Raw genomic sequence first — 21,324 nt, 5'->3', positions numbered from 1 at the left:
CACACACACACACACACACACACACACACACACACACACACACACACCACATTGTCCTTCCATCAGAATCTCTCTAGCACCAATTGGTTACCTAAGCAGACAGTTAGCAAAGATAGCCTTAGACAGCAAGCACTGTCTGTATTTTATGTCTTTCTGCCACCTCCCTAACCAGGCCTGTGGTGTGCTCTCTGTTCACTTCATGTTCTTTGAGGTGTAGGTCATTGGGCATTGCACATACCCCATGGTGACGACCATTAGCACAAGGCTAGAGCAAGTGTAACCTGAGAATCCCCCAGGGACGTTGGTGATGAATGCCAGTACAATAGTCAGAGTCCAGGTGAGGATGACCCACACATATGCACCCCAAAGGACTTGATGAGCGAGGAGGAAACTGCACCCCAGATGTTTCTGATGGTTTGGAGAAAGAGTTCCTTAGACTGTATGAATACTTTGAACAGAAAACTCCATTCAAGCTTCCTAGCAGGCATGGGAGTGAGTTTTGTTGAGGTTTAGTCTTCTAGGTTTTGTTGTTTGTTTGGTTGGTTTTTTTGTTTTGTTTTTGATTTGGTTTGGTTTGGTTTTTTGGCTTTTAGCTCCCTTCAGACCCCACAGACTTACATGGCAGTATAGTTAGCAATTTAGAAGCCCAGCTATCCAAAAGAACCCCATTTTCTCTTTCCCCGTGTGTCATGATTGGGGCTGGATCTGTGATAATGAGATCCAGTCACAACCCCCAAGGACCTTATCTGGGACTTGTATGTTTTCATGATGTCTTAGGGCCCCTCTAAACCTCACCATCCATCAGCCTTCCTTCTGGGCTTGGTAATTATGGCCGTGTTGCTCAGAACAACCTGCTCCCTTGTATAGGAGAAAGTTGCCAACACAGGCAGTGAATGCGGTCACCCTAGTTTCCCATGCAGGTAGTTAGTAGTCACAGGCACTCATAGATGACCATATCTGAGAAGTGAAAAGCAGGCAGCCATGACTGTCCCACTCCCTGTCTGCAGGTACTGTTGTACTGATGTAGTGATGAAATCAGCATGCTCTACCATGAATAGACATCCACGTGTGTCAAGGCAGAACTCCATTTTGAGGGATAATTACCCTGAAGTCAGGGTTGACAATTCTTTTGGTATTAGGAGCCTGAGTCCACAGTACTTGTAGTTCATTGTACAGAGGCTAGGAAGAGGCTTTGAGGAATAAGGAAGAGGAACCTAAAAGACAGAAAACCTTGAGCTGGCTTGCAGATATGTTGAGCTAGTTTGAGTGTGTTGCTTCCTAAAGCTAAGTCCAGTTACTTTCTCTGGGACTGAGGAGCCACTGTGACTCTCCCCATGGACTACCTTTTAGAGTCCTACTCTGTCTTGACTAAGGTTGTTGCTAGGTCCAGCCTGTGCCCTGGACCATCTTAGAGTCGCTAGCCTATGGGGAGATGGTTTGCCTGACTTATAATTCCTGTGTGGCTGTGTCTTTTGGGAGAATGGGGGGCTTCCACCAAGAAGATGGAAGCCAATTCAAATACGAGCCCGACCTCTAGCCCTGAATTCCTGGACACGCCGGCTCACCCCTGAATCATCCCTCCAAGTGAACGGCAGTATGGTGTGTCCTGGAGACTAAGCACAGTTGACACTATTGCCCGGATGGGTGCGATTGGCAAGGACAATTTTTGTAGCTAATGCTGGAAGTGTGGCAATCAGAGAAGCTGCCAGCTGTCTCACTTAAATTCTTAGCTCTCACTCTCTTTTTTTAAAATCGTTTTGCTTACATAATCCACCCCCTTTTTATTCTCTAATTCTCTCCTTGCAAAGCTGGCAGCAGAGGGGAAGGGCTGGGGTGGAGGGGTAGCAATTACACATCAGTTTGGGGAGCATTTACATTTTGCAATTACAATTTAAAAATAAGTCTCGTTAATGATCTCCACGTGTAAACGACAAACCTTAACTGACATACATATTCTCCTGGGCCTGCCTGCATGCCTGCCTGCCTGCCTGCCTGCCTGCCTCTCTGGCCTGAAAGCTCAATGCAGGCAAAAGTTCCCAGGGAGACACAGAAGGGGCTGTAGAGGCTAGCTGGGGTCTAATGGACACTTAGGGCCATTAATGTGTATCTGAGGTTGGTTAGAGGAGAAAGGCAGGGCTCAGGACTTGCAAAGCAAGGACTCCAGTGTCTCTCCTCCTTGTACTCATGCTGGGGATTGGCTCATCTTTCTGAGATTCAAAGACTTGAGTTTGATCTCTATGTCCTTAAGAGGAAGTACCTTTGATGCTCCAACCTGGGGAAAAGGGGACCCCAAACTCCAGATGCTTTCCAGGTGGGAATTTTCTGAGTCCTGTTGGGTAAACCCACGAATTCTAGCTCATTCCTGTAGGCTAGTCAAAACACCCAGACGATGTTGTTCTGTACAGAGGAGCTGTTTCCTACTCAGGCTCAAGAACGGAACTGTATACATTGTTTCCTCAATGAGGAAAGACATGTAGGCATGCTTTGATCAGAGCCTTGCAGAAACTCACGTTTTAAAGGGACCCAACAAAGTCTCAGTTGCTAGTTGGCTATTTGTTGGCTACAGGACTTGGACAAGTTCTAGTACTTGGTCCTTTTATCATCATTGGCCTTTCTCACTGATCCTTCCTTTCCTCCCTTCCTTCCCCTTTTTCTTTCTTTCGTCTTTTTTTAAGAAGGAGTTTTAGTTATGTAGCTCAGGCTAGCCTCCAACTCACTGTCTCCTTCTCCATCCTCCTGAATGCTGGGGCTTCAGATACAGGCCCAGCCCATCATTGTCTATGCAACTGAAACAGAATCCAGTGGGCTTGAATGGCAGTGACCTCGCACATTTCCGGTGCATGGGAAATGCTTAGAAATGGTTATCCTTTGTCCAGCAGCCTCTCTAGCAGCAACAAGGTACCTTCTGTCTACCCCAGATCTGCTTCTTTCAAGCTATCATGTGTACTAAGCAAGGGGCATCTGCTCTCACTTCTCCAGGCTTCTTTAAAGTCTAGCCATCTGCCTGCCAGGTAGTCCTCAATGCTTCTCTTCTGAGGGTTCTTTAAGAGCACAGCATCAAGCTTCTGATTTAGGTTTCCCCTTTTGGTCAGTGTCGTGCCACACTATGGACAGTTCTCTTCCCAGGACACTTCTTCAACTGGTGGCTCTTCCTTAGCACCATGCCACAGCGCCATGCCACTCTGGTCCCCACCTAAGTCTATTGTCTGTGAAAGAAGGTAGTAAGCCAACTGCCCTCTAAGAAAGCTTTCCTCAGCTCTTCTCAACCAAATCTCTATGTAAAAGGGGCAGCTTCACTTAGGCCGGTCAGAACTAACACACACAGTCAAGAGCTCACAGTTTCTGTCAGTCGTGGTAGCACACACCTGCAATCCCAGAGTTAGGGAGATCACCGCAGGGGGATTACCAACTTGAAGCCAGCCAGGGCTACATAGTGAGACCCTGTCTCAAAACAATAACAACAATAATAATCCTATATTTGATAGTATTTATTTTGAGTATATGGTGTTATATAATATATAATACTATGTAAAATTAATACATGATATATAAATTTAAATCTTAACAGTGTAATATATATAATACATAGTATTATATATAGTACAACTATACATAATCCCATATGACACTGTATATGCTATTTAATATATATATGTATATATATGTGTGTGTATATATATATGTATTATATCATATAACATGTATATTATCCATCCATATATGCTACTCTGGATTAGTATATGTATTAAAATTCTAAGTTCAAACTTCTTTTCTCTTTCATCTTTTTTTCTTTTTTCTTTTTCACTTTTGGGAATTTGAGACAGCTTTTCACTGTAGATCCTAGCTGGCTTGGAACTCACTATTGTGGATCACACTGGTCTTGAACTCTCAGGGATTTTCCTGCCTCTGCCTCCTGAGTGTTAAAGATTCCAGGCTGGCATACTCCACAATGTGTGGTCTTTCTCTTTCATCTTAATGTCATTTCTGTAATGAATAGTCATGGAAACTATATATATCCTATATTATAGTATGATTCTGCATTCTATTACGGTACATAAAATATAATGCTTTTAAATTGCTTTCACTTTATTTATTTTATATTTTATATATATGAGTGTTTGTTTTTCATGTATGTATGTATGCTACATGTATGTCTGGTGCCCTCAGAACACTTGATACTCTGGAGATGGAGTTATGGATGGTTGTGAGCTGTCACATATATACTGGAAACTGAGTCCGGGTCCTATAACAATAGTATATTACCTAATTTCTTTACCTTAAGTCTTGGAAAGTTTGCATTTTGTTGCATAAGTGTAGTAACCTCTAGATTCTGACTAGAGGTCAATTAAAAGACTGAGCTACAGACAGGAGCATGTTGTCCTCTGAGAGGCTCCACCGAGCAGCTGAATCAGACAGATACAGATGCCCACAGCCAAACAGTGGATGGAGCTTGAGGACTCTGATGGAAGAATAGGAGGAAGGATTGCAGCCCCTAAGGGGATAGGAACTCCACAGGAAGACCAACAGAGTCAACTAACATGGACCATTGGGCTGACCTAAGCCTCCCACACACATGTAGCAAATGTGCAGCTTGGTCTTCATGTGAGACCCAAGCAACCGGAATTGGGGGCTATCCCAAAAGCTGTTGCCTTTATGTGGGATATGTTCTTCTAGCTGGGATGCCTTGTGTGGCCTCAGTGGGAGAGCAAGTGCCTAACTCACAGAGATGTGAAGTGCCAGGTTGTGGGCATACCCAGAGGAGCCACACCTCCTTAGAGGAGAAAGGGGATGGGAGATTGGGGGAGGGTTGCAGGAGGGGGTGACCAGGAGGGGGCAGTGAGCAGGATGTAAAGCAAATAAGTAAAAAAAATAAAATTAAATAAAAAAGGCTGAACTATATTGGAAGGTATGAACCCAGAGTGGACATGGAAATGTCACTCAGCCACAAAATCTGGTTGTGTGCTTTGACTGCAGGAAAGACAGCTCCCCAGGGTTAGGAACACAGTGGTGTCGTGACCCTCTCCTCATCCCTCTGGATTTCCCGTTTTCAGTAGAGTCATGGCTCCTTCCACAATGTTTCCTTATGTGGTAACAATATTCAGAACTGTTGGTTTTGCTGGCATATCACCTCTAGATATGTTTTATGTTGCTGAATGGGAAATAGGGTGAGTTCAGGCAATGCTGATTCCATCACATCCTTGGTTGACAGTTTGGCTCAGAATCTTCCTCTCTCGGACCTTGTTTTGTTTTGTTTTGCCATACTGAGAATCAAACCCAGGGCTTTCCATACTGGGCAGATGTTCTGCCAACCAAGGAGTGCTCTTAGTTCTGCCTTTGGGTCTTGGTGATAATGTTCCACCATCTTATTTCCTGCATTGTGGATATCCTTGGGAACTTTAGGCTCCTGTCGTTTTCTCTTGGGGGTTCAGAACGGGCATAGCTTGGGACCTGAAGCTTGCTTTGCCTCCTTCTTTTCTTCCCCAGTCCTTGGGATCCTCTTGACTCTGAAGTCACTTCAGCTCAGGGAACTTTTCATTTTATTATTTCTTTAGTCACCACCTTCAGTGGTCTCTGTCTTCTCCGTATGGCACGTCAATTGCTCACACAGTGCATGGAAACTGCTGGTTGGTTACTGAGTCTGCTATTTGGGACCTGTGCTCTAATGAGGACCCTATAGCCGACTTACTCCTTCACCTGAAAAAAAAAAAATTCCTCTTTGTTCAGAGTTGTCCGAGCTCATGGTTGTTCATGACCTAGCTCTCTTGGTCCTTTGACAATTAGCCCTAGAAACTTGAATCCCTGCTGCTCCTGGGTTAGGAAAGAGGCAGTGAGTTTCTGGTCTGTGAAGGGAAAGCTGGGGTACAAATCAGGACAGCCATGGCAGCCATCCTCCAGCTGTGGATCACTGTTACGAGCTTTTCATTTCTCCAGCATCCATGATCCTTGGTCCTCCCACTCTTCTGAAATGGTCTTCCTTACCTCTTCATCTCTCTCTCCCCACTCAGCCTACCTGTCCCCCTCCTCTAGTTTTAGCCCAGGCACAGGCATACATCTCCTGATTCCTTGTGGTTCAAATCTCCCTTGTACAAATCCCCGGACAAGGACTTAGCAGGTAGGTCTTCTGAGTACCCCAGAGCAGAGACTCTGATCTCATATCACAGAGAGGCCTGCAGAGATCAGGGATCCATCCCAGCTTTAACAGGTTGGTGCACTAAAGGGCTGTCATCTTGCATGGGAATCCCATTTCCCAGTCCTTGCCATCCCGATGACTTCCCTCATACAGCTCAGTTTGCCTGCCTGCCTAGGTCACCCTGCTCTGGATAAAGTTGAGTCAATATGCTTGCTTCTTTTACCTTTGGCAGCCTGACTCTGGGAGATGCTCTGATCCCAGGAGATTGAGGTCTGTTGTAAGTTAGAGCCTCCTAATTGGTCCTTGAGGACCAGTAGACAAAATTATCTTCTCCACTCTTTCTTCTACCCACCGGTCCTTGCCCTGGCGTGACAAGGGAAGCTTATCTTCTAGGGTGAAGAAGGAGAGAGAGAGGCACAATTTTTAACTTCTTGAAGGCAGGGCTCTTTCTTTTCCATCAGCATCATAATGATGGGAAATAAGTCGTCACTGCAGAGACTCTGTGAGTTATATTTCTCAGACAAGTTGCTAGTGTTCAAAGCGTCTGCTGCCAATATGAAACACGTCTCTGGGTCTGAATGCAGCTGGAAGGGCTGAAACATGACTAAAGGTTTCCCTGGTAGAAGCCAGAGGACTACAGACCCCTTCCTAAGGCTGAGGAGAAAGAGAACGGGGCTGGCAGGAGGAAACCAGGAGCCAGTAGGAGGCAAAACATAGGCCTGGTGCTCTGTCCTTATGTCTAACAGCTGCCTGCTTTGGAGGCTATGAGTAATAATACCCTTTTGCTGACCCATGACAATGTCTCTATCGACTGCCCATGCAGCTTCCTGCCTGGGGTCTCTCTGGGCTGAGATGAAGAAAGTGCAGAAGAAAGGCATACCAGATGGAGTGCCATGTCTTAAAACATAGTATTGCTGAACTTTGGAAAGAAAGAGACAAAAGACTCTTAGCCTTTGGGTGGTTTTTGAATAGGGCCTCTGCTTAGTAACTGTGGATGGTCCTAGAAAGTCGTGTGTGGGATAGCCAAGAAGGCCACATGAAGGCAGAGAACAGGTTAACAGCAGGATTCACCTTCCCCTACTCCACCTAAACCCCAATGAGGCACTTGTGTCCAGATTGACCAGGAGGCACGGATAGAACCTGGGTCAGTGTGAGTCAGTGCCCTGCTACCCCATGGTGGCTGTATGATCAGGAACAAGCAGCCTGGGGTTTGTGCCTGCCGCATGTGTTTTCAGAGTTCCTGCCACACAAGGAAATACAGTATCAGGTTCCCAACTCTCCAGCGCCTCTGAGGTGCAGTCTTCAACCAGACATTCATTATCTCCTGTTCATTCTTTGATTTCATTCTTTCCCGTCCTAATTGAGCACACAGTCCAGTGAATCTGTGAAGGAGACTCCAGATCTGCTGCGTTCAGCACGCTAAATGTTTTCCATCTTTATCTCAGTTTTATCATGTTACAGGACCCCCCCCCCATCCCCAATTCTTATCTCTGGTATCAGCATTTTCTTTTTTCATCACCCTCTCATTCATTTTTTTTTCTATAAAGTAACAAGAGCAAAACGCAATCAAATATTTGCATACATTTGGACTAGCTCTGCTTGCTGCCAGGATAATCGTATCAACAGGAAGGAGTCATGGAAAAAGCAGCCCCACTGTGGGAGAAAAAGAAGCTCCACTGTGGGAAGCTATGGGAGGTACATGGATTAGCTGTCACTAAAGCCCACACGTCACACTCAGAAGACACTGGCATTCTCTTCATGATGTGATTTTTAGAAGTCTGGACCACATGAAAATCAAGGAACAGTCTCTGTACAGGGCCAAGTCCAAGATGGCATCTTGTTTCCGAAGCCACTTTGCCTTCTCTGTGCTGGGCTCCTTCTCAGTTTCTGGAGTCACTTTCCTCCCTGGATGTTTCCTGCTTTTACCCTGAAACATTCGTACTCCTCAATCAGACTGTGTGAAATATTTTAAAAATGATTCCAACTTGTCTAAGCCTCAGTTTTCTCATCCACAAATTGGAACAACAATGACTCTACATGGTAGAGAAAAAACAAGGGAGAAAAATCCATACGTGTTTAGTAATACACTCAGTGCGAGCTAAGGGCACACTAAATGAAGTTATTATTCGTTCCATATTATTGTCTCGCTGTCATCAAAATTAATGAAGAGGAAAGGGGCCAACAAACTCCTTCTCTCTGAGGTCTAAGCGGCAGCTGAACCTAAAATGTCCTAGTTTTGTCCTTTAACAGAAAGCCAAAGTAATGGATGTGTAGCCCGGTGGGCATGTTTACCAGGAAAAGAGGCCTGTGAACTTGTGTCACACACACTTTTAACCCACCAACAACACCTAGAAAACGGAAGCCATGGCTATGATCTTATGCCCGGGAGCAAAGAGGTCACTGGTCAGGAAAGGGCATGTGGCAGAGATGAGAACTTTTCATGACTTAGAAATATACAGAGCAACATTTCATTTCTGCATCCTGTGGTGATGCAGGATGTCTGCCCTTTGCAAGGCATCTGTGAGGCTGGTGTGAGGGAGAAGGTAATGGATGGCTTCGTGGTCAGTTGGACAGGGTTTGGAGCAAAAGTCTGATGAAGGAAAAGTGACATGGTTGTGAAATACAGAATATCATCCTATCCTAACTGACGAGGAATATAGCAGAAGGTTCAAAGGGTACAGCTTAGGTCAGGGACAGAGGACATGTGTGCCAGCTGAGGTATGAGTCTGGGGCCCAGTATGGACTCACCTCCCCTCACATGGTAGCTGCCGTCCTCTGACCTTTCTGGCCTGCTTTTTGGGCTATCAGGAACACAGAGTCAAGCCATGTGTCCCCATTCTAACAGCAGTAAGGACCAAGGTGGACTCCACCTGAACGGGAGAAGGATGCCCCGCTATTGAGACCAAAGACTTGCTTTTTCATCAGCTTGTCTTATTTTTCCTGGAGATGAACTTAAAAACTCAGGACCAGGTATCAACCCGCCCCAAACAGGTATCAAACAGCCAGAGAACATAGTTTGGTACTTCTCAGAGATGAAAAGGCCGGGCAGGCCCTCAGTAGAGGCTCCACGGGAATCTGAGACTGTCCCAGCTAATAGGCTGAAGAGGCTTCTCAGGCCCCTGCTCTGTGCTCCAGCCCTTCCCTGCTTGCTCTCTTCCTCAAACTACTGAGGGAAGAGGCAGACAGGGCCTCAGGGAGGTAGCCACCTGGCTTCTAGCATCCTGGCTCCCCAGGGTCTGAGCTGTTTGTCTCTGTTGAGTTGTGAGCCTCGGGGCCAGGCCTGTGTTGTTTTCTCAGCTCTGCTCCCCAGGCTGCCGCCAGCTCTCCACAAATAATAATAAACCTGGGAATCGAGTCTGTTGAGGGGAACTTTGCATCCCTGGGTTCCTCTTCATGTGTGCAGACAAGAGAGAACACGTGGTGGTATCTCAGGAGGCCAGGTTGGAGCTCCCTGGTGCCCTGGCAATCCGTTGTCGCCAACGCCCAACACCCGGTGGAGGATCAGGAGGCTCTCCTCTGACTGTGATCATTGGAGTTGTGAAGGAAAAGACACAAGATTGAACCAATGGCCTTAAGCCCTCTCTATCTCCGGTCCTCTTTCTCCCACCCATGATGTAGACTCAAGGGAGGCTGGCTTAAAATAAAAGGAAGGAGGGTAACTAGATATGGTGGGGCATGACTGTGGTCCCAGTGTTGGAGAGCGGAGGCAGGAGGATCTCAGGTTAGAAGCCACCCTTCTGAAGAGTGGGAGGGACTGAAGGCAGTGACCAGGCCCTGTCATTCTCAGTTGACCCCGGTGAGCTTTAGCATGAGCCTGTTTTAAGGGAAAGAGAACTCAGAATTCAATCTTTAGGTGAGAGGCTTGGGCAGGCAACTGGGGTCCTTGCTGCAGGGCAGCTACTAGGCCTCCCCTTTCTTCCATTTCTGGGCACCACAGAAGAGTGTTGGGGAAGGGGACATTTTCTTGAAGTTGAAAACTGTTGACAAAAACAAGACCCAACTTCAGTGAGTGTGAAGTTTAAGAAGCTAACGATAACCCACTAAGGCAAAAGTGCCACCTCCTTTTCAGCATCCTACCCATCAGAAGTCCCAGAGCCACCCACTGCTTCCCAGCATGAGGAAGAGCAAACCCTTCTGGGATAGGCCTGAGAGCACCATGCTTCCTCTTACAGCCAACATGCCTCCCCCACCCCATCTCCTGGTTTTGCGCCGCTGCTGTTTTATTTTGTTTAAAGGAACCAAAGGGAGAAAAATTGCCAAGTTGTAAAGTGTTTAAAGAAGAGATGAGAATCTTCATCAAAATGCTAAAAGCTAGAGGGGGAGAGTAATGTGCAAACTCTTGCCTGCTATTTATGGGATTGATTCTCAGATCAAGAAGAGGCAAGCAGTTGGATGAAAGGAATTATTGTTAAGCTCCTCGGTAGGAAGATCTAATGGACAATTGCTGCTATCAGGGGGAATTAAATTGCTGTTTCAGTTTGTAAAATATATCAGCGGCGTTTTGAAGCCAGTGAAGGTGTGACAGCGAGACAAGGAGGCGGCAGATAGGGGCCCTGGCATTCTGCTGAGCTGGTGTGGAGTGGGAACAGTTAGGGAAGAGGGTTCTGGGCCTTGGACTGTGTTTCTGTGCCAAGCTGGGGAACGGTTGCCGTGGAGGAACAGTGGTGGGGAGGTGGTAGACAGTGAACTCTGGGTCCTGACAAGCTGGGCCCTCTGTGAGTTAGGACCATATGCCTCCTGGTGACAGAGCAAGACAGTGCGTTCTTTTGTGGGAAACCTGGTCAGACTGGAGTCCAAGGGAAGTGAGTTTTGTCCGCTGAGGAGGGAGGAAGAGATGTGGGAGCCATGAGGAAACAACAATCCCCAGTGCTGCCAGCAACGATAGGAGGCTCAATCCAAGACCCTGTTTAAGCAAATTCTTGGCCTTATGGGACCACTAAGTACCCCCTCCCTAATGCTATAGATACAAAGGTGTACAGAGTAGAAACAACCACTCTCTACAACCCGGAGCTGGTTTCTAGAGTAAACTGGTCCTCCATCTCTAGGCTGGATCATAAATGGAAAAGACCCATTTGCTCACCTTCATGGTAAAGTACTGCTGTTCCATATAAAGGGTAAACAGCAGGGTGGGCTTTGGGGTGGAGAGAGCTGATATGTAGAGGGCCTTGGGAATAGGATTGCTCCTTGGGGTGAGAAGCCACAAGGAGATCTGTATTACTCAATTCTTCCATGAGGTACTAGGGCTGATAGAGATGAGAGGGAAAGAGAATTTCGCATCTCTTAAGTAATCTGCTGTGTCTCTGCTCTGTTCCCTGGAGACCAGCATCATGATACTAGGGCATGACCTGGTGCCACCTTCTATGTAGGAAACCCTAGAAAGGTAGCAAAGGAACACTAGCACAGAGAGTTATAGGTGGCCAGTGAGCTTGGTGGCCTTGCTATTATTGCCACTTCCTGCTCAGGTCAGAAGATACTCATGGAGTGTCCCAGCAGGAGCTAGAGGGGAACAGGAGACATGGGCCTTCTGGCTGTGTCATTCTGAGAGAACCTAGGCTCTGGGTCAGGCGCAGTGTGTCCTGGGACTCACTGAGTAACTGTAGCTGTATAGTAAGAGTAACTGTCGAGCAAGCGAGTCATCCTTGGGACAGAGAGACACTAAGGACTCAGACCTGAGAGCAAGCTCGTCTTAGTTCCTACGCAACGTCTTTTCTTTTAGTGATATGACCACAGGTCCTATATACCTAGCTTCCAAGACCCACTCTGAGTTTGATCAGACCAAATGAAGGACTGCCGTTGCCTTCAGCAGCCTGACATCGAGGGAGTAGGAAGTGGCATCTGCTAGTCTCTGGCCTTCGTGTCACCAGACTTCACAGGGCCTGAGGCTTTCTCTCAGCCCCAGCGCTGCTCTCCTGAGTCATCCCGTACCGTGGATTCTACAGTGTTTGATGAGCTGTGAGTTAGGTCAGGGTCCTTCAGCCCCCACCTAAAGAACCTTCATGTCTCCCTCCTTTGAACACAGTTCAATCAGAAGAACTGACTTGGATGTAAAGTCTGTGCTCACATTTTAGAACTTTGTAGCCCATTGGTGCATCTCATTTTCCTCCACCCTCCTCCATCTTCCTCCCCCCCTCCTCCCCTCCTACTCCTCCTCCTCTCCTCCATCCTCCTCTCCCCTGCTCCCCCATCACCCTCCTCCCCTCTTCCCCCTACTCCCCTCTCTTCCTCCCTCATCCCCCCTCATCCCCCCTCCTCCACCCTCCTCCATCTTCCTCCCCTCCCCCTCCTCCCCCTCTTACTCCTCCTCCTCTCCTCCATCCTCCTCTCCCCTCCTCCCCCCTCCATCATCCTCCTCCCTTCCTCCCCTACTCCCCTCTCTTCCCCTCTCATCCCCCCTCCTCCATCCTCCTCTACCCTCCTCCACCCTCCTCCATCCTCCTCCATCCCCACTGGCCTCAGACTTGTTCTGTTCTTTGTGCTAAGTCTAGTCAACTATCCCACGGAACCACAGAATTCCTGTAGAAACTCAGCTTTTGGCTTATGGTTTCTAGCTTTTCCTGAGTTTTACTTGAGACCTAGGGTTTTGTGTGTGTGTGTGTGTGTGTGTGTGTGTGTGTGTGTCTGTGTGTGTGCACGCGAGTGCGCATCCACACGCCTGCGTTTCTTTAGATAAATCCACAGAGTCACATGAAATCAGTGACAGGTTGACACCGTTATTTCAAGATTCATCGCTCGGAGTTGCCAGCAGAAGAGACCTAGCCAATTCCTTCCCACCAACAACACTTTTTTTCCAGGCATAATTTATAGCACTGGGGTGAATTTGTTTCCAAAAGATGAATATCACACTATCAGCAACAGCTGTCTCTCATTTTTATTTGTTTTTAAATTTGACTCAAAGTCCAATTCTCTATACACATCAGAAGCTGTAAATCCTGAGGCGGCTGATTACTGGATTTAGTAAACAGGTTATATTATATAACGCAATTAAAGAGGGGCCCTACGACGCCACCTACAGGTGGCTTCTTGGAAGGGGAGCTGAACTGGCGTTATTTGTCACAGGGGACAAGCCTAGTCGCTGAAGGAAAAGAAAGGGGGGGTCATGGGGGTCTGAGTCAGATTGAGGCAGCTGCCCCTGAAGGAGAAGCTAAAGCCAGCCAGGTTACTAATGCAGCCAGTCACCCCTCCTGCTGAGTTCACAGTGTTATTTCAGCCTCCTGCAAATCTGTCTAGACGTCAGAACCTCTGGCCTGGGCAGCTGTTCAGAGAGGGGAAGGCTTTTGGGGATGCAGGTGGAGGAATAACATACGAGTCTGTGGAATAGGATGATGAAGGATTCCTGGCTTGCTAGCCTCAGGATGCTTGCTCTCCCACTTCCCACCCCACCGCCACTAGCTAGTGAACTGGGGGAGGAAGAGAAACTGAGAACTGACTGACCGACCGTTGGAATGAAGCTACAGTACAATCATTGGGAGTGAAGTCAATAAACATATGTGGAGCGCTAATTCTGTGCAACGGTTTTGCAGATGTTGGAAGTTTCTTTTATTTCCGCCATCCAAACGTGAAAGTGACTTGTACAAGGGAGTCTTCAGGCTGAAGAAATCAGACTTTTGGACCCTAAGCACAGGCTAGATCCTGGGAGTTTGTAAATCCTATTCAACTGGTTTTGCAGATGGGGGAATCGAGGCTCAGTCATGGAGTGACACTTCCAGAGGCTCCATTTGTACCAAGGCAAGGAAACCCTTGGGGGTTGGGGGGGCTCTTAACTGCTATTGGAGGTAGGCAGAGTACCCCAACACTCCCGGGATGCATTACACTTTGATACTTCCCATGTTTTCCTTAGGAAAAAAATAAGTGCTATCACAGAAAACCAGTTTCTGAAGGGGAGAGGGCACTCAGTTCTCTGAGCTAAAGAAAACAAAACAAATATATTATATAATATATATATATATATATATATATATATATATATATATATATCCAACCAGATGTGATGTGCAAAACCCAGCACTTATTCCAGAGGCTAAGGCAGAAAGATAGTGAATCTGAGGCTAGCCTGAGCTACCTAAGGAGACCCTTGTTTCAAAAGCAAAATATAAAATAAAATAGATAAAACAAAATCAGAGGGAGTTTAGGTGAGGATGTCACAGATGAAGAAAACAGAACTTTCAGGACTGAAGAGGGCGGGAAGTCCCCCTGCCCCCCTCATTCTTTATGCGATTCACCTGCCCAGTCTCCAGTCTGGAGTGGAGGAGCATGACAGGAAGAGGCCAGAGCAAATTTAAACTTTCCTTCCTTCTTCTACCTCAGCACCGGATGTAAGGATACAATTTAGTCCCAGCTAGGGTCAGGGGCCAAGAACAAATGCTGTCGGGCCAGCTGGCCAGACAGTTCCCAATTAGACTTTGTTTCTCATCCTTAAGGCCTTGAGCCCCCAACCCCTACACCCCTGCCCAATTACTGCCCGGCAGCATTAACCCCTTGGTGCCCCAGGCCGTTAATGGAATGTTAATTGGCCTAATGGGTTTCATGTCAACAAGTCCTAATGAGCTCCTTCTAACGAGCTTGGCAATTTTTTCCCCTAAGCCTGTGTTTGTCAACACAGTGGAGTTTGTGCGGCAGTCTGAGGGCATCGTGGCGCTGCCACTGGGGATCGAGAGCCTAAGAAAGCACGGAGAAGGGTATCCCTAAGCTATCCATTCCTGTTTCTCAGAGGGAAGAGTCTTTTGTACCTGCCTTTGGGGGCTCAAATCCCCCGTTACGTCATTTGGCTCCTGAGCCCGCAAAAGGCACTTCGGAACCTGTAGATGACAATGTCAGTGATACAAATTATTTCCTCCTGGATATCTTGTGGAGTCGAGTGCAGCATAGGATTTTCCGCCGCCATGTTACTGTCTTGGAATAAAGGTCTGAGCATCAAAGAGAAAATTCTCAAGCCAAGTCCAGAGCAAGGAATTCTCCAGGGTAAATGTCCCTCGGCACCCTCTGATTACTGCATTGGCTGTGGTCCCTTGAATGCCCTGGTGTGATGCCTACTGACAGAAATGAGAGGGTCTCTGGACAGGGCCAGTAACCCATAGGATTGCTGAAGAAAGCTCTGGAGCCCCAGAGCTCTGAACTGGGTCCTCTTTCTACTTCGAAAGAAAGCGTATTGGGCAGTTTTCCCTAAAGGTCCAAGACCCCCAGCTATTGCTAAAGGGCTCCCCTACACCCAGCCCCTGACAGGATGACAGAATCCCCACATTCTTCTCTAGGATGGTGTTTGTGGCCCTGCAAGGAAGCCAAAGCAAGATGGGGTGCATATGTAGATAGAGGGATTAAGTACACAGTGAGCCTCCCCAGATGAACATGGGGGTCTTATGCAGCTGAGCTTCAGGGGGTCAAGTTTCCAGAAGCTTCTGTGCTTGTCTGAGCTGAGAGAGAAACTTAAGCCTTTATTTTTTTTTAATGGCCTCCAGTTCTCTTTCAGGAAAAAGATCCTTAGAGGGCAAATAGCAGTGGCCTAGGGACTTTTATGGTAACCCCAGAAAAGGGGAGACGCCAGAGCCAGCTAGCTTCCTTGCTGCAAAGCCTGGCAGGTCCAGAACTGAAAACTGCTTTCACCTCGAGGATGGTTGATTTAGGATCAGAACACTCTCAGCCATCCTTCCTCGCTCTGCAACAGACATTATCCAGTGACACCATCTCTTAACTGACCTTGCCTTCATTATGGGCACGCTAAGGAAAGAGTGGGGATTTATGACTTTTCTGTTTAATCATAATTCTTCCGTTCGCGTTTTCTTTGCCTTGCCTTCACTGTGAGTTTCTCATTTTCGGAATGAAGTTACTGTAAAAGACTCAAACACAGTGTTAAACAGTTGCCCCAATAGGCTGAGGAAAAAAAAAAAAAGAAAGAAAAGAAAAGGAAAAAAAAAAAACCCTTCCTGCATGTTGCTCTAGCGGTTGTCTCTACCCTGTGCTCCCTCTTCTGGAGATTTCTGGTATTGCAAGCCTGCAGCCTTTTCAGTCACTGAATCAGATTGGTGCTTTAGGGCACTTCTCTCTCCCAGGCCCACCCCAGGCTCCGGAACCAAGGCCCTATTAAAGTTACTTTCTCTTCCAGAGTTCTTAACATCTCTCAAGATCTCTATTTACTTATTCTCCCAGGTTTTAAAAGAGGGACAGCTCATATACTTGTTTTAGTATCATCGTTGGGGACTCTCTGTCTCTCAGTGTGTGTGTGTGTGTGTGTGTGTGTGTGTGTGTATGTGTAAAGGGTGTGAAAAAAGGGTCTTACTATGTAGACCCTAGAGGCCTGGAAATGCACTCTATAGACAACATTGTCCTCAAAATTGGTTGTGCCTTCCTGCCTCTGCTTCCCCAGTGCTAGGATAATAGATATTGTGTACCCTGCCCCCAAACACACACACACAACCTGGCTCTCTTCAGAAGTCTTCATTTTGAAGGTCTTTCTAATGTCTCAAGAAATATTCCTCTGGGCAAGGAATGTAGTCAGTGGTGGAGTACATGTTTAGAACAGCTCAAAGTCCTGGAATCCATTTCTAGCATGGAAGAAGAGGAGGAGGAGGAAGAGGAGGAGGAGGAAGAAGAAGAAGAGGAGAAGCAGGAGGAGGAAGAGGGGGAGGAAGAGAAGGAGGAGGAAGAAGAAGAGGAAGAGGAAGAAGAGGAAGAAGAGGAGGAGAAGCAGGAAGAGGAAGAGAAGGAGGAAGAGGAGGAGGAGAAGGAGAAGGAGGAGGAAGAAGAAGAGGGGAAGAGGAGAAGGGGAAGGAGGAGGAGAAGCAGGGGGAAGAAGGAGGAGGATGAGGAGGACGAAGAAATAAACTGCCTCCTTTTTCCTTCTGGAATTCTCTCTAGTGTGCCCTTGCTTACTATGACTGGCAACAACCCACACAAATCCGGGCAATGACGACAAACCTTGATAATTTCCCTGACAGAGGGGAGAGGCTCTCCCACTCTGCTCTCTCCTAGGTTCTGGTGTAAAGGATAGCCTGGGTCTCAGTGCCCATCAGTGTTGAGATGAACACAAGGCAAGCCCAGTGGTGAGTCCACTGAGGCAGATCAGAATGGAGAGAAGGACAAGCCTTGAAACCAAGATGCTTGGCCAGCACTGTCCTCCCCAGCCCCCACTTTACTTTCGTCCTCCCTGCCAAATGATCACCTCCCTCTACCAACCATAACCCCCCACTCCAGAGAGAAGATCTGGCCTCAGCCAGCCAGCCAGCCTCACTCCTTAGCACAGTTCCCTGCACAGAGTTGATATGTGATAAGCATCTGCTGAATGAAACATGAATCCCCACTGCTTTGCTTGTGCGATTGAGGTCAAAGCATGCCTGGTACTTTAAAGACTCAGGTCAGGCCAGGGTAGTTCTCTCTTTCCCTCCCTGAAAAGAACAATAACAAAACAACAACAATGACACACACACACACACACACACTCCTGAGACCAACATCTTTTTTTGAATGGCACCTCTAAGACCCCTCCCCCTTAGGTTGCTACAGACCTCAGGTAGGTGGACAGTTTGGAAGGCTCTGGGAATGGGGAGACTTGATAGAACTCCCAAGTGCCCTCAGGGAGAGACAGGGAAATCTGAACACTGGCTCCTAAAGATTTCTAGCTCACTAGCCCCTCTGCCCAGGAGAGAGTTTCCACCCCTCCATGTTCTTTGGGCTCTCCTGCCCCATGCTGGACACTGCTATATCAGCAACTAGCCTGTGAGTGGCTGGGTCTAAATATTTCAGGGCATCCCCTGCAGCTCAGCGTCTCTCTGGGCATTTAGTTTCCCTGGGTAGCGTTGCCAGGATATCTCTGCTTACAAACCATGGCAAGGTTCAAGTTCAAGGAGAAATTTTGAGGCCCCAAGGGAGAGTTTATTTACTGGTGATGGGGTGGTGTGGAATGCAGTGAAGAAGACCTGTAAAGCACACACACACACACACACACACACACACTTTCTCATGGCCTGTCTCCTCCTATGTAAGAGGTGGGCCATCCATTTGGTAATTCCGACTCTACATACTGGCAACTCTATATTGACCCCAAACTGAAGAAAGTCCTAGTGTCCCAGTATGCGAGTATGCATTCCTCTGTTCTTTCCCTTCCCAAAAAATTTCCACATAGATCATCTCTGTACTAGTCTTGAAGAAGGCTATGGCCCAAGTCCTGTGCTACCACTAGGGGGTGTAGCGAACACACTTGGGAGGGTAAGCCAGGTGCTTGGAGACCCTCAGCCTTGAAGTTGGAAACTTCAAGTTGGATGGGTTTACTGCCTAGGGGAACGCTGATGGTTCTGAATGATGAAGGTTTGAACAAGGAGCACCCTTGTCAAAGGCAGAGAGATGAAGCATGCCTGCCACTGGTACCCACTACCCCCCCCACCCCCCCACCCCGTTACCAACCAGGTCTGAGTTGATGCTGAGCCAAGGATCACCGCAGGGATACAGATTGGTTTACATGTAATTTGAGTATTATTTCTTTTGAGTCAAAATAGCACAGCAAACTTCTCTCCCCCAGCCCCTTCCCATAGTTTTGGTTTATTCCCCTGAAGAACCTGCAGCCAGTCCCTGTATATCCCATCAACTCCAGATGTTCCAGGTTGGAAAAAAAAATGTAAAGCTGGTTAGTCCCTTGGGCTGCCTGGGCTCTGTACTAACTGTGCGGCCCCTTTTCTTCTGCCCACAGATCCTCCATGTGAATCAATCCCATGATGCAACATGCCTCCCCAGCCCCAGCTCTGACAATGATGGCCACGCAGAATGTCCCTCCCCCACCCTACCAGGACAGCCCCCAGGTGAGTGCGCCAGGGAAGAGTGGGGAGGTACGGATAGTGGGGAGGTACGGATAGGTGAGTGTGGAACTGGGATATTCCCAGACCACAATCCTGCTGACTCAGCTTTAGCCGGCCTGTCAGCCTTGGGGAGGCTTCTCTGGAGAGTCTGGTCTGGTGAAGACAGATTCTTGAAGATTCATTGGACTTGACAAAACACAAGACTCGGACGCTGTCTGGGTTAATTCTGTTACCAGGACCATAGCCTGGAGTTGTGATCATAGACCTGTCTGCCACCCTCACCCCGCAGACATTGGAAAGTACTAAGTGCCCTTTGTTTGGGGCAGAATTGACACTGGAGATCTGGGGACACGATGTGTGTAGCCTATTTGGAGAGTCCTGCTTTCCTCAGTACCACAGCTCTCTTCCCCTGGCCTCTTGAGTGCTTCTGACCAGCGTCCTGCTACCTGCCTGTTAGAAGAATCTCTTAAGGCTCTGCTGGGCTTCTGCCCAGAAAGGGAAGGATTCTTGGTCGGTGACTTCAATTCCTTCCCCTGGTTCTCATCTTCCAGCCTCTGCTCCATGCTCTCCCGAGAGTCCTTCTGCGGTTGGAGAACCTGCTGCCTTCGGCAGCAGTGTCTTCCCAATACTTTAGCTCCCTCTGGTTTTTTGTTGGTTTTTTTTTTTCCTGGAAGCTTCTGTGGACTGGGCTGCTGCAGTTCCTGAGACCCATCCCTTTCCAACTGGGCATGTGTCACGTGAGTCGCGCCCACTAGAACGTTCACTTGGCACTTAACCCAGGGAAGAGCTACTGTGTGTCGGTCCACCTCCTCTGCAGAAACCACCCTCTGACCTTCTCTATCCTCTGCATGCCAGCATTTCAAACAGCGTCATCCTCACGGAGCATATGAAAGCTAGTGCTGAGATTAGGAAACAGGGCTGGAGACTTTATTCACTTTAGGTCCTATGACTTGCTGATGCCCCAGCTTAGTGTGAGCCCAGAGCAGCTGTCTTGTACACCATGTCACTCCCAACCTCTGGGAAGTTGCCAGATGATGTAGGGCCACTTTGCAGACCATCCTCGACTCCTCTCTTCCCGAAAGTACAAAACCCCTCCTCATTCAGTGACCTGCCAGGACATGCCCTTGAGTCTCTAGGTTTGCTCTACGCGGGACCCTCACGTTCCTTCCCTGGATCTCTTCGACCTTAAGAAATAGGATGAAGATGGAGGGCTAGGGCAGAGATAAACTAGGGGAAGGAAGCAGGGAGAACGGTTTTCCAAACAGAGGCTATAAAAGTTTCTCATTCATAGAGGAAAAGCTTTTGGAGTCAGATAGCCCAGGGATTTCTTTCCCTGCTCTTAAGGGATGGGGTTTTTTCTCCCATATATGCTTGGCTACTAGCATTCCATGCAGCTGGTCCCCTGCCTTCCCCCCTCTCAGCTCCGAAGAGCTAACCCCAGCTCCTCAGGGGAAAACTCTGCTCTATTTCCCTTGTAATGTCATTATCCTAAAGAACCAGCTGCTCTCTGACACTGTCTTCGGGAAAGCCGGGCCTTATCACAGGACTGTGGGTCAGGCACAGAGGGACTCATCTTAAACGGGGCTCTCAGGAAACGAGACCCACTCTTTTATTACCCCTTCAGGTCTAATCTTGTGACTTTTGTTCCCTATGTGACACAACTCCACGTCACCTCCCCAGAAACCCAGTTTCTTTCACAGGCAAGGAATGGACAGTCTCTGATATGAAGTCCCCAAAATGGGAAAGGGAGCAAGAAGCAGAGCCTCTCCTCAGAGACCCGTGCAATCGTTTTAATAATGTTCCCGTTGCGCTAAGGGCTAGCGATACTGAGCATAATCTATTCAAATGCACAGGAGAATGTCACTTTGGAAAATTAGGAATCTGCATTAAAAAATTCCCAAGCCCCGGACCTTCTTTATAATAAATTAGAATTTTTTTTTCTTAGGCAAGTTCTTAACTTGGCAATTTTCATTTTGAAGTTTGGGGAATAAAGTTATTAAAAAATGACAGAGACTTTTTTTTTCCTTTTCCATCTTAGTAGAGAAGCATTAACGGTTATGGCCCCATGCTATTTGGGCATAAGCCAAAATGGTATGATGGCTAAGTGGCTTCTAGCCCCTCTGGGCTGTTTGAGTTTGTCTGGGGGAAACCCTGTGACTTCTCATAAGGACGTCATTCTGTTTATTATGTTCTGAAGACTGATCGTATATTTAGAAATTGCAAAAGCAGCAACCGGATAGTACCCTTCATGTAGACTTACCTCCTCCTTCCTGTATTTTTCTGTTGAATTCTGTTGGAGAAGCAGCGCCCTCTGCTGTCTAATTACAATACCTCATGCTCTGGTTTCTCTTCAGATCACTTAACTTTGTGTGTGTGTGTGTGTGTGTGTGTGTGTGTGTGTGTGTGTGTGTGTGT

General features: G+C 47.6%; 1 protein-coding gene across 4 annotated transcripts in view; it reads left to right on the top strand.

Moving 5' to 3' along the window:
- The window catches only part of Pknox2 (PBX/knotted 1 homeobox 2), a 273,157-nt gene that overhangs the window by 176,166 nt on the left and 75,667 nt on the right, over positions 1-21,324 (top strand). For all 4 annotated transcript variants that reach the window (XM_028755806.1, XM_028755808.1, XM_028755810.1 and 1 more), the window contains one exon: positions 18,804-18,912. In XM_028755806.1, coding sequence (XP_028611639.1) covers positions 18,826-18,912 — 87 coding nt within the window. In that variant the 5' untranslated portion in view covers positions 18,804-18,825. The remainder of the gene's footprint in view (positions 1-18,803; positions 18,913-21,324) is intronic.

This window comes from Grammomys surdaster, unplaced genomic scaffold (genome assembly GCF_004785775.1).
Source record: "Grammomys surdaster isolate TR1022 unplaced genomic scaffold, NIH_TR_1.0 126086, whole genome shotgun sequence".
Classification (NCBI taxonomy): Eukaryota; Metazoa; Chordata; class Mammalia; order Rodentia; family Muridae; genus Grammomys; species Grammomys surdaster.
The sequence above is the reverse complement of the archived record's forward strand: the minus strand, read 5'-3'. Positions and strand labels throughout refer to the sequence as shown.